The sequence below is a fragment of the Megalopta genalis genome, chromosome 4 (genome assembly GCF_051020955.1).
Source record: "Megalopta genalis isolate 19385.01 chromosome 4, iyMegGena1_principal, whole genome shotgun sequence".
Classification (NCBI taxonomy): Eukaryota; Metazoa; Arthropoda; class Insecta; order Hymenoptera; family Halictidae; genus Megalopta; species Megalopta genalis.
The window spans coordinates 5486610-5500505 of NC_135016.1; the positions used below are offsets into that span (position 1 = coordinate 5486610).

General features: G+C 43.4%; 1 protein-coding gene across 1 annotated transcript in view; it reads right to left on the reverse strand.

Annotated features, from left to right (window-relative positions):
- Positions 1-13896, reverse strand: part of LOC117222594 (uncharacterized) — a 54982-nt gene that overhangs the window by 11815 nt on the left and 29271 nt on the right. Inside the window, exons 2-4 of the mRNA XM_033474366.2 lie at positions 3639-3748; positions 3284-3527; positions 1257-1772 (exon numbers count right to left, since the gene is read on the reverse strand). Of these exons, the coding sequence (XP_033330257.2) occupies positions 1257-1772; positions 3284-3527; positions 3639-3729 (851 nt within the window). The 5' untranslated portion in view covers positions 3730-3748. The remainder of the gene's footprint in view (positions 1-1256; positions 1773-3283; positions 3528-3638; positions 3749-13896) is intronic.

Sequence of the window (13896 nt, forward strand, 5' to 3'; positions counted from 1 at the left end):
CGTACGTTATTATAGAGTTGGCGGCACAGTGTTCGGTCAAAGCTCGATAGAACGATGAAAAAAAGATCGTATCTCAATTTTCTAAAGGTTTTTCGGTAAAGGAAGCTTCGATCTTGAAATCTATGGTATTTTTAGTCACGATGAAAATTTCCTAACGGTTTCGGAGGCGTTTCCATTCGCAGGAAATGGACGGTGTATATTCAAGGAGAAAATACAAAAATATTCTAGAACCGATCAATGTTTAAAATCACAAGTTCGGAAGATCTTGTTATCGATATGGCGTGAAAAGAGGTTGAAGCAGGGAGTCACAAGGTTGCAGTCGAGTGATAACGTCTCACGGAATTTGACTTTGAACGGTTATCTGCGCGACTATCCAGTGCAACCTTTTCATCCTCGTGTCAAGCAGACCGCACAGAAATCCATAGATTCCTACGTGAGTGTGTTGACAGCCACGTTTCCCGATATTCGAGTCCCTTATCGGTGTTGCGAGCGTTATGCAACCGGTTTCCCGATACTTCGCGTTTCTACATAAGAATCACTGGTGCCTGGGAATCACGCGCAACGTACGTGCATTACATAGAATCGTAACGCGAAAAACGTCGAACTGATTCGAACTTCTAAACTGGAATAACCCGTCGTCGACTCTGTCGCCACTAAAAGGCCATAGATTCCCGAGTGCGTTTCGATGGGTACTAATCATTAGCTTTTCCTGAAAACTGGCGAAAAATTTTCACGATTGCACAGATCACGATGTTCAGGTCTAATCGGACGATTTTTGAACAATTGTCCCGAAACGTTTTTTCGAAGATGCTCTATCTAGACTCGATGATCTTGTTTCAATTCTTACGATGCGTTCACAATGTTGCATTTCTCTTGATCATTTTCCTCGTAAAAACATGACATTGATTAAAACAATTTTTGTTCCCTGCGACTTTTGTTTCATCCTCTTTCATTTTTAGCTTTTGAATTACAGAAGAATCCAATTCGATTTAGAGCCTAACAAAAATAACGCTCATACTTATGACAAATTTTCATCGCGAGCCTCGCTATTATTTTAACGCAGGAGTTTAACAATCGTGACTGTCACGATTTTCGCCACCGACTCGAAATACAATTCCTTTGAAAATCTACTAGACAAGCCGAACTTCGTCAAGGTCTACGAGATCGCTTTCGATTTCCGGAGAATCGAGAACTCGATCTAATAAAATAACAGGTCTGAATTGAATCGACGAGCTCAAAAGACGCGACCGCCGTACCTGCTGCCAGCAGGCGCCATCGTCTTACGGTCCTGCTTCAAATAGTCGCTGGTCAAAGTCTCGGTCAGATGCTTCAGGTTCGGACCGACCCAGACGACTCTTACGAACAGCTTCATCTCGTCGATATCGGCCCGCACGAAGCTGGTGACGTCCGGACGACTGGTGAGCAACAGAGCGCAGGGCTGTCCACCCTGGCACTGTTCGGGAACGTACATTCCTTGGCGACAGAAGCTTTCGTTGCAATAATACTGCTTGGTGTACGGATCCACCGTGTAGTTCCTGATCATGGACAGGGTCTCCTCGTCTACGTTGAATCGTGCCGCGGTGTCGGGCCTGGCGAACGTGGCCCAGGACTCTCCGGTCCTGGACAACGCTTCCGGGACGAACCAACCGAATTGGCCCCGTGGGCCTACGGAGCCTAAGTCCTTCACGATGTCTTCGTAGTCGCTGTAGAAGGGCGTTGGGTCTATTTGCGACGGGAACCAGGTCTCCATGTTCACCAGCGGCTGCTTTTCTCTGTTCGACCAGAAACAAAATGGTTCAACGAATGAATTTTTGCTGGTCGGAAATAGCCGACGATTCCGATGTATTTTGCCAGAGGGAACCGTGAAATTCGTCATGCATTGAATACGTTCGTCTCCTCGTTAGATCGATATACAGTATCCCGAGGTCATTTGAAGTAACTTTTTCCTTAGCGTGATTGCAATCCGCGGCTTCGTTCACGAGTTATTCACGAAAAACGCTGACCAATGAGAGGCGAGCTCGGCTGGCGCCAGTCGGCCGAGCCAACCAGCGGACGAAGCCCAGTTCCGCCCACTGGCTCGGCCGCCTCGCGCTAGCCGATCCCGCCTCTCATTGGTCAGCGCTTTTCGTTAATAACTCGCGAACGAAACCGCGGATCGCATTCGCGCCAAGGAAAAAGTTACTTCGAATGACCTCGGGAACCTCTCATTTTCGTATTCTGAGCAATTTTTGGAGACAGCGTGCATTGGGTTGGTCAACGAGTCGTTGCGTTACATTGCAAAAGCTGCCATTGTCTTCTATTGCGGAAAAAACGCAATGGACTTATCGCAATACATAATTAGCGATAAAGAAAAACTATAAAACAGCGAACTTCCTCATCTGCAGCGGCGACAATTCCAAGATAACTCGAATTCGCGGAAAACGAGAATAGGGTAATCGAAGAGAACGAAATTGGACAATTAACCGTGGTCCGTTGCGATAATAATGGTTGTTTTTGTGCGCCGATACAAAGTTTTCCTCAATGAACGGATCGTACTATCGCGAGATGATTCAGTTACATAAATCGAATCGTTATGGAAGAATCTCGCGCTTCTTTAAGTGACCTTAATAGAGTTCGAGGTTTTGTATTAAACGGTTTCCCGATTGTGTAACCATAGTAAAATCGGAAAGAGTACGATCGGTCGAGGCTACGTCGAAAAATTGCGGCGACGTTCCGAGCGGAAATTGCGATTCAAATTCGTCTGCCCGATCGATGTCCGTGTCTATGCGCTTGTTGCGCATTGACGGTATCGTTTGTTTTCTATCGATATCCTTATCTTCCAGCTACCTATTTATATAAAGCAATCGCGGACGACAGATAACTTCGCAATATTTCCGCTGTTCGTAAACATTTCCGCAAACGAATATAGTACGCTGTTAAGCAGAGATATACGAACATGGAACTTTCTCAATTAAATCACGATTTATGCATGGCAAGATCCGTCCGTAGTAAGAACTGCGGGACTTGAAATGCGCGAGTGAAACGCCTCTGAATCGAATAACAAAATTTAAGCATAAATAAAAGAAACAGACGATGCTTTTCATTTCGCCCAAAGATCCGCAGTCTAACGATTCGACTGCGAATCGGTCGAAAGCATCTTCGAAGTGAAAGAATTTATGCTATTTATTTGTGTCGATACAAATGCGCGTCCGCATCGCGCGCTGAGACCATCGATGCATAACGATTCACGGTTCGATAAACGGCAACGGGGGTGGAGCGAAGCAAGAAACAGAAGTTGCATTACATGTCCGACTTGTTCGATCTGTCGTTCATGATCACGAAAGTTGCGTTCGCCAGTCTCGTGAACGTTTCGAACAGGTCGAAGTTGTCGTCACTCTCGAGGACGTTCACGTTCCCGTATCCCAGCACCTCCTGCAGGAATATCTTCATGATCTGCGAGGACAGCCGCTGCGTCACCCTCCGCGACACCTCGAAGTTGATGTGCAACACCCGTTTGTTCAGGTAGATCGTTTGCTTCGGAGTGACCTCTGGCGAAGTGAAACGATGTTTTAATCGAGATAACAAGATTCACAGTTGAATCGATCAACTGGGTCAGTCTTATCCAGTGATTAGACTGTTAACTAGTTGAGAGGACGTACCGTCGCGCATTGTCAGGCAGCGATTCGCAGCGGAGACCGTCGTGACGAACATCAGGACCAACAGGCCCACGATTGACGCGATTCTCAGCATCTTTCACTTCCTTCTTCTCCTGGAAAAAGAAAGAGGAAGATTTGGATTATCGTTAGTTTAGGGACACGACGAAAGACGCGGCGTTCTAAGTATACTTTAATATCTCACTTTATAACGAAGCAAAGAGATTTTGCTGCAATGAAATGTAGAAACTTATATTATATTTATATATAATATTATATATAATATTTATTGGCCTTTTTCTTGATAATAATATTTTAGAGCTGTATTTATTTTTTATATTCATAATATCATAGACCTATTTATTTATTTTATACATATTTTTTACATCCATAATATTTTAGTCCTGTATATATTTTTTATATCCATAATATTTTAGACCTGTATATATTTTTTATATCCATAATATTTTAGACCCGTACATATTTTTTATATTCACAATATAATTCAGTCGTGTATATATTTTTGATGCTAATAATATTTCGATCGTGTACACATTTATTGCAGTAACAACATATTAGTCGAGCATCGAGCGGAGGAAAATATTTTCTTCGTCGACCAAAGAACGCGTTCTGGGAACAAATAATATCGGTACTAACTGCGTTGACAGATTTATCGATCCTGGTAGATTAGATTAAATGCTCGCGTCACCTACGATTCTATCAGCAATTCAATTATTCATACTTCGCCGCGATACATGCCGGCGGAATTATTACTAAAACCGTTATCTTGTTCCTGAAAATACAGTATACATTATCGCTCTTCGATGTCGATTTAGATTATCGAAGACGTGAATTACTTTTGTTCGGAGTTAAGAGGACTGTTCGATGGTGGCATTGTGCCCCGCGCTAACTCGAGGCGTATAAACTGCCAAAAGGCGGCCAAGAGACATTGTCCTCACGCCAGAAGCCACGAGAATCGCAGTTCCGGTGCGTCACGAGCGTTCAATGAGAAAACGGACGACCACTTGAAAATATATCTTTTACGATTGATTTCGAGAAGCTAATCATCTTTTTAAATTATCGATACTGTACAAAATTTGATCTTTTAACTCTTTGCACTCGAGTGCTGACTCCGAGGCACCTTTGAAATTTCTTATATCACGTTCTAAGATAATTATATAGATATATTTATTACATTAACAAAGTTAAATTTAAAGAAATTGTTAAAAGTGTAACCGTTGCGTAAGTCGCAAGACTCAATTTCGCATGCATAAAATGCACTCTGCCATATAAAATGAAGATACTATAAATCAAAAGAATTATTTTAGATTTACAGTTAAAATAGCTTCGAGTGCAAAGGGTTAATACCATTGCGATCGTAAAATATCTTTTGAACTGGACAAGTACACGAATCTTTCGATTATTTGTTTGTATAATCAATATTTCCTTGTATTTGCTAAATGTTCATTATACAAATTTCACGTCAATGTATGTAAAAAATATGTAGGAAGATCCACAATCCATCTGTCGTATTTTATTCACGAAGGGATTGCGGATTTGAATCGCGACACTAAGCAGCGCGTGGTCGTGGCTGACCAGCGAAAGGATGAATCTCCTTGCCGCTGCAGATGAGAAAATTCTGGTGCACTAATGTCTCTCTAATTGACGCTCCGATTGTCCACGAAAATGGGCAATTTGGGAAATACGATTATTCGATCCTTGCTTTTATAATCGTTGACACGATGAAACGAGCTGCAAGGCTCGAATAATCGTATCTCCTCTTCCTAAATTGTCCATTTTTGTGGACAATCGGAGCGCCAATAAGAGAGACATTCCGGTACCTTTTGTGAGTCAACCGACGACGCTAACAATAGAATCTTGAGGTAGCCGGTGTGACGAACAATGCACGAACACACGTATAAATAGCGACAATGCGCCGCGAATGCGATCCGTCGTCGAACAGTCGATGATAAATTTAACAACGAAACGTGTCCCCAGCGGCAGGATCAGCGATTTGGACAGGTGGGACACGCGCCGTTGTAATCGTCGCCAGAACAAGGGGCGAAGGATCGCGGATTCACAATGTAGAGAAGTTACACCGGCGAACGTCTGCTGGTGTAAACCCATTGAGAACCGTGTCATTGTATAATAAAATGAGGAATCGTCTTTAAATTGAAGAATAGTTTTTAAACTGGATTGTGGTTTCTAAATTGAAGAATAGTTTTTAGATTGAAGAACAGTTCTTAAATTGGAGAATAGTTTTTAAATTGAAGAATAGTTTTTAAATTGAAGAAAATAGTTTTCTATATCTCTCCTGTAGTCTTAACCCTTGGCACTCGGTGCCATTTTGCAGCTCTGGTGAACGTGGACGTTTTTATTCTGACAAAATTTGCCAGAAATTTCGTGCAGATCGAGTTGTGCAAAACGCGTTTTATAAATTGTCGTTGTAGGCTCACGTAAAAAAGTTGCGAACAACTGAGTATTCTGTTTGCTTTGCGAGTCCAAGTGATAATAAAATTAAACCAAGTATTTTAGTCGTTGTACAGTAAACTTGCCTTTAACATCTCTGAAAAATTTCGAATCATTTAGTTCTCGATATTATATATCATATATATGTATATTTAACGATTCTTCTTGTACATCTATTACTCTTTTCATTGTTCCCAGTGACGCAGCAACTTATTTAACGCAATTTCTGTAAATTGAGCAATTCGATGACCTTTAAATGTACAAAGGCAGCCGGAAGACCGAAATGTGTCCGAATATTAACGCGTGTCACCGTATCCATCGACATTGACAAATCCACAGGGAAGCGCGAGAACGCGAAGCGGAGATCGAACCGATCGAAAGAAACTCGAAGCGTAGATCGCGCGAGGACCGAGTCGTCGCGCAGGTAAGAGGGGTGTGTTTAGGGGTTGGCTAGGTGTGCAAGGTGCGAGGTACGTGCGACGACAGTGGAAGAAAGATGGACGGATATATCTGCCAGCGACGACATTTGTTTACAACGTCGGACGAGTCGCGAACTCGCTTCGCGCACCGACGACGAAGGTGACAAGAAGCAACGATCGCCGCGCGCTATTCTTAGCCGTCTGAGGCACCGCGACGCCGACGTCGACGCATCGCTCGTGGCACATTTGACTTTTCAACCCGCGTAGAGAGAGAGAAAGAGAGCCGTGGGCGAATGAACTGCGCCATTCGCGATCCCGAGCGAGCACGCCAATTTCTGATTCGCATTTATTTTCGATCGAGCACGCGACCAGCCGGTTCCACGAACCCGTCCGGATCACCATCGGGACCCCGCGTTCCGGATCGCGTGAGTAATGGATCATTCACGGAACGAGCCTAAATGCGTGGCAATACACGACCGCGTGGGATTGCTCCGACGTTTCTGGAGCCGACGCCGCCGCGTTCGCCTCACCGGTCAGGAATTTTGTTTTGTTCGCGAGAATGCACTGATAAGTCAACTGCGACGACGTCCGCGCAGTTTCCAATTTGCGGATGTTGCAAAGGTCGGCCGGGTAATTCTCTTATGGTTGCACGAGGCAGCCTCTTCCATCGCGAAACATTGTTGAAATTCGTTCGAAACACTCGAGCTCGTTTGAATTCAGAATTAGCACGCGGCGCGCGTTAAGATTTTCTAGACATTGCATTCAGTTTGCAATGAGAACAGTAAGCGTATTGCCTTTTGCAACTTCGTTGCATCGAAGCTGCGGTGAAAAATTCGACGAAATCCCTTCGGGGAATTTGGCGACGTTGCGACGAGCTGTGTAACTAGACCGCGGATTTTATGCACTTGTAAAGAAAAATTAGCTGGTGAAACGCAAAATACTGAAGACATTCGAAGAACTTAATAATGTCATTGCACTGTTTTCAGGTTATTAAAATTGTTAAAAGAAGCGGTTCATTTTTGTTAAATTTCTGTATCTTGCAATCGACGTGGACAATTTTCATTTTGCATAACGATCCGCAGTCCGGTTACAACTGTAGCGAAATGTCGTACTTTGTCAATGATTGAAAGTAATTAAACAGAAACATACGCGTTTCCAAACTCGAGTGGATTACTTGCAGAGTTCGTGATAAATCAACCCCGAAAAATCTCGCGAAATCGAAGTAGCTTAATTAATGAAACGAAAAATAGATCACAGCAATTTATTGTACAAGCGGGAAATGAGGGGTTCCTGAGATCATTTGAGGCAACTTTTTCCTTAGCGAAAATGCGATCCGCGGCTTCGTTTACGAGTTATCGACGAAAAACAGTGACCAATGAGAGGCCAGCTCGGCTGGCGCAAGGCGGGGCGTTCAGTTCCGCTCATTGGCTCGGCCACTTCGCGTCAGCCGATCTCGCCGCTCATTGGTCACCGTTTTTCCTTAATAACTCTCAAACGAAACGACGGATTGCATTTCCGCTAAGGAAAAAGTTCCTTAAAATGATCCGAGGATCACATTTCTCTTTCCTCATTTCTCGCTTGTATAATAATTTTAAAACACCTTGTACAATATCGTGCTTCGAACAGCGACGATTAAGATCCCTTTATTATTTCGTGGAAACGATTGGAAACGATGCATTCGGCGCCGCTAATTTCCTTCGTCATCGCTGTTCGCCAAGTTTCCAACTAGTTTCCTATTCTACGCGTCGGTCCATTATTCGCGGTATAATAAAAGAACACGTTACGAAGTCAGAGAGCTCGTCGTATGCTAATGGAGTTTCCGAAGTGGCACCGGCGATAAAAACGAGAAGTCAAAGATTCTTCGTAGCTGGCTGGCTGGCTTATGCGTGCCACGTGCTCCACCTGCGTACGGTAAACTCGAAATTCACCGTCGTCGGCTTGTGTTCGAGACGTCGCGCGTCATCCGATGACGTTATCGTTTGCGTTACCGGCACACGTTTGCGTGCGCTGAATAATTGATGCGAAACACCGACGGAGTGGACGAATTAATTCACTGATACCGGGAACAATTTAAATTCCAGCCGACGGATATAAACGGGTATCACTTTCGTCGGGAGACTGCTTCGGTTCTTCTCGATTACCGCACGAGGAAGTGAAGTAACGTCGAATAAAGCGAACGTGGTCGCGTGAGTAACGCCCGATGCTTGCGAGGTGAACGCCCTTTGCTACTTTGTCGCAGTCGCTGACGGCGATAACTTTTCCCCGCACTTTTTAACGCGCATTTCTCGGATCGATGTCGACGCTTTTATCGCACTTTTTAGACCGCGGATCATTACGCCACCTTGCAAAAATCGAACGGAGAGAAATACTCATTTTAATGTTTGGAGAAAATGTTTTTTGAAATTTTGCAAATTATATTATTATTTATTATTATTATTATTATTATTATTATTATTATTATTATTATTATTATTATTATTATTATTATATAACTAGATCTTTATGCGAAATGAAAATTTTGTTTATGGATTACAATTAAAATGCATAGAGGTTTGTCCTCGTCTCGGATAATTTTAATTAGTTACAGACAATGTGATCAAATCGTTGAATTCTCCTAACAGTGTCGCTGTTTTCTGTTCCAACTACCCGTTCTCGTCATAAATGCATAAAATCCGCGAATAATAACCTGTAACTAGGGAAACTGCATCATCAGGTGACCAAGAGACTTCGTATACATACTCTTGCGTATATTCCACCAATTAAAAGTAAACTTATGCACGCTCGAACGAAGCTAATTTAACGATGCTCTTAACTATCGCTTAACTTACGTAACTATTGTTTTGTTTGTCCAGGTAATCGTTCGCGAAACCGTGTCGAAGTTCTCTCGAAACGAAAAATAAGCGTTCGTTGATAAAAATAAAAATAAAACGGATGTTCGAGCTTCGAGAAAGCAAGTGGAATCCAAAGACGATTGCAGTAAATTCTCCCTGATTTTCTTGCGGCATAAAAATGAACAATTTGGGAAGAGGGTGCAATTATTCGAGCCATGCATCTCGTTTTTACAATTGTTGACAATCGGCAACCATAAAAGTGAGGGGTTCGAATAATCGTATCTTCTCTTCGCAAATTTTTGTTCACGAGCTGAAGGAAAATTAAGGAGAATTTACTGTTCAGTGATGTCTCCCTTACTGACGCTCAGATTGTCCACAAAACTGGACAATTTGGGGAGAAGGAGATACGATTATTCGTGCCTTGCATCTCGTTTTTATAGTTGTTGACAATTCGTGGCTATAATAATGAACCGCAAAGATCGAATAATCGTGTCGCATCTTTCAAAATTCTCCATTTTTTCAAATGTCTAGAATTTTAGATCTTGGAGCGACTAGTTTATCAGATATGCAACACATTTTTTCCATAAACCAGGATTGTATTTTTTAGATTTTTTTTAACGCGTATCGTAGCATAAAAATTTAGACAATTAGTTTCGTAGGTTTCTAAGAAGACTAAGGATTTAATTATACAGTAATGTCTCCCTTACTGACGCTCAGATTGTCCACAAAACTGGACAATTTGAGGAGAAGGAGATACGATTATTCGTGCCTTGCATCTCGTTTTTATAGTTGTTGACAATTCGTGACTATAAAAATGAACCGCAAGGATCGAATCATTGTACCTTCTCTACGTAAATCGTCCATTTTTGTAGACGATCTGAGCGTCAGTTAGAGAGACATTACTGTATTTCTCGAAAGATAGTACACTCGCGCGAAGCGACAACGTACGCGAGAGATCGTTCAGAAAATGACACTGATGAAGCAGCTTTTTACCTGATCCGTATCGCGAGTCTGCCGGCCAGTTAATTTTTTAAGGAACACCGCGAAATTGCTGCAGCGTCTGCGATGTTGCCCGCGGTGCAACCACACCGACTGCAGCCTACATGCATCCACGCGAATGTATTAACGTGTTCCAGGTCAAGACCTGAAGTGTACCACCTCCACGACCGTACGCATGTTCTCTGGAGTCGCTCACACCTCTTCTGTCTTCATTACCATTATGATAGCCGGCAGCACGGTGGCAACGAGCACAGATGAAGCACACGCGTTGATCGCGGCAATAACGCGCGATCGGTGCTGCCCGGACGGTAAACTTTGGATTCTGGCATCGAAAACATCGATGCTCGAAACGTTCGAAACGAAGTCGGAGAAAAGTCCTACTTTCCGAGCGCCTTACTTTTAAAAAACCGCTTTCGAGCGAGAATGACTCACTCGTAATTCCCGAATGTCTAGTTGTACTTCCCGGATGAAACGGGTGTCGCGGGAACGATAAACTTCGGATTTTGACCTGCGAGACAAACAGCGTGCAGTTCGAAAAAAGATTGTGTACCGTTCAATCGTATATAAAGAGACCGTATGATAGTAATGTTCCCGGGGGGAAAAAAGTTGTCTAGTCGAGGCTGCACGTGGCAGAGCGAGCGTGTTATCGAAAAGCGTTATAAATATTGGATGAACCAGAGGACACGAATAGCCAATTTTTCTTACGCCAATTTTTTTGGGGGTAAACGAAGTTCGGAAGAAATAGTTTTCTTCGTTCGAATAATTTAGCCTAATAGCTTCCTTCGTTCCCCTGCCTCGAGATTTTAAGCATCCTGAACGATACTCCACGGTGTCAAATTATTCACGGGGAATCTTCCGAGAGAAAAATGGCACCCATTTGGTTTCCATATCTTAACTGCTGCTCCGAGTAACTGCAAATTCCACTGAGAGACGTGCTTCTTACGGCGTTAATCAAATTCGCGGGGACACCTCCGAGATAAAACTCGCGCGCTTTCGGACATGGAAACACATGGAAAAGAATGTCGTCGTGCGAATTCCCGTTTTCGGGGATCGTTTCGTGTATTCCACGTGTGTCCTGGCAAAGGCGAACGAAACATCGCACGAAGGTACAGTAATGTCTCCTTAATTGACGCTCGGATTACGCACAGCAATGGACAATTTGGGAAGAGAATCCGAGCGTCGGTAAGGGAGACATTACACTATTCTATCGCGTTTCCAAAAATTTCGCGAAACTCGCAGCAAGGGAGGAATTTATTCCGACGTCGGAAAAGTGTCGCGTCCGATTAGATAGAGCGTACATTGTCGTCAATGAGCCGTCAGATATTCCAAACGCTTAGGCAGTTGCGCCAAGAAAATGATTCCGTTGTTCCAGAAACACCTACTTGCGGGAGTCGGGCGAGAAAAATGTATTCCGCTGACGGAAACAGTGTCGTGTTCATAGATAAAAAACGAAGCCATGCATTGCATGTCGATAAACAAACAGGTATGCCAAACACTTTAGCACTCGCGTCGAACAAATTATTCCATTGTTTCGAAAATTCCGTGAAAATCGGTAGCAGAGGAAAGTTTATTCCGCGCCGATCGGGAAATATCTTATTGTTGAAAAGTGGAACATTAGAAATTTCCGATCGACGACGAACATCGTCTCCGGCGTTCCGCGGACTCGATTCGATTTAATCGCGGGCACTCCAAATATTTGACAACGGCGCGGAAGAAGGTTCCCGGTATCTCTGAGATCGCCGCAGACATTTCGTAGACGATTTAATCGACGTTGCGCGAGGTCACGGTCGATTACGAAGGGCCGGGGCGACGGGGTGCCGCAGCCGCGCCGTGCTCGAGGTGGGCGACAAATGGCGCAGCACCGAAGATTATGCTAGCAGAAGTGATCGCCGTTTATTGCTGGTCGAAGAATTAAAGCGGCTCGACCCATGACCCGTTTTATCGCCGATGAATAAAACATTATGGGAGGCTCGCCGACCGGTGGAAATAATTCGATTAACCTTTGTCGAATGCCACACCGGCTGTCTCTCTCGCTTCCTCTTCTCGTTTTCTCCGGCGAGCCCCCGCGAAGAAAGCGATTATTAAAAGAATTATCGACCGAGACTCATCCTCGGCAGACACACAATGTCTGGCTTATCTGTCGACCCGCGTAACTTCAAACGTAAACGTGTGTATTTGCTCTAGATTTTCCGCGGAGACCGAACGACGGTGGCAAACATCGCTCGAACAGATACCGAGTCCACTATCGGAGGGAGAAGGAACGATGCTGGAAAGAATATTCGTTTGTGATTCTTCAATAATTGCAGATCTTCGGAACTCGTGAGCGTGGAGTTCGAGTTAAAATAATGTTCTGCCGAGACAACTGTCGGAAGTGAAAATGAAGCAAAAACGTACTGCACTTCATCTGTTCGTTTCCGTCGTCGATGTACAACCCCCAGGGAAAGTATTCGAACAGCTTTTAAAATGCAATCATTTTTTTCGAACTGTACTAAATGAACTTGTTTTAAATGTTAAATGGACTGATTCACTGTACAATGATTGAAATAACTGTATATAGCGTTCAATTGTACCGAGTTGTTTCGGGAAAAATACATTTATATATAATAAAATATAATAAATACGAGAAGCCCGAAATTACTTTTGCAATAACCCGAAAAGGGTTAAATTCGTCGAAAAAGCGAGACGAGAGGCGCATCTCGAGTCCTGTCGACCGAGATGAAGGCATCGCTGTTACCAAACTCAGCCAATTATTTTGGCTAATCCCAAAGCAAGGACAGATTCTGGATGGAAGAGGGAAACATTCCGACGCCAATGGCCGAGCGAAATGACACGCGCGCGCGTATGCGACCGAATAAGTAAGTGTGTTTATGAAGATTAGCATGCGACCCGCGCCGCCGATCACAGAGTTAATTAAATCAAAAAAACGATGAGCAAAAAGCTCGGGACACGTGCGAGCATTTATTAGCGCGTTGCGCAACTTTTTCACAATTTCTCCGACGATGTTCCGCAGAAATTCATTTAGCCGCTGGGCTGCTAACTGAAAAACGATCCGCGGGATTACGCTTCTCTTCGAAAACGTTTCTATTTGCTTAGAAAGTTTCTGTTGATCGATGTTTTTAGAAATCACGCGGCTTTTTAGTACGTTCGGAGAGAATTCGTTGCAACGGTGCAGCAATGTGCAGCTAAGTAGCCTCTGGTCTCAACTTCCCTCAGGAAGTTGATCGTTAGATCGCCGATCTTTATGTCAAGATAAAATGTAGGAGCTGCATAAACGATTATTCTTTTTCTTTAATAATATTAACGAGTCGACAGCAATGCGATAATATCTTCGAATTGTTCAAATGATTTCGCTATTTTGCATTTGATCCACTAATTTGCATTTGATCCTCAAATTCACTCAACTTTTAACTAACATAAAATAAATAGCATAGTAGAAACTGATTATGTATTGAATTACTAATTAATATGAAATATGTGGCACCGAAGTAGCCGACTATTCGTCGAAACTGCGACTGGAGAGAGCTAAGAAACAAAATTGAATTTTGT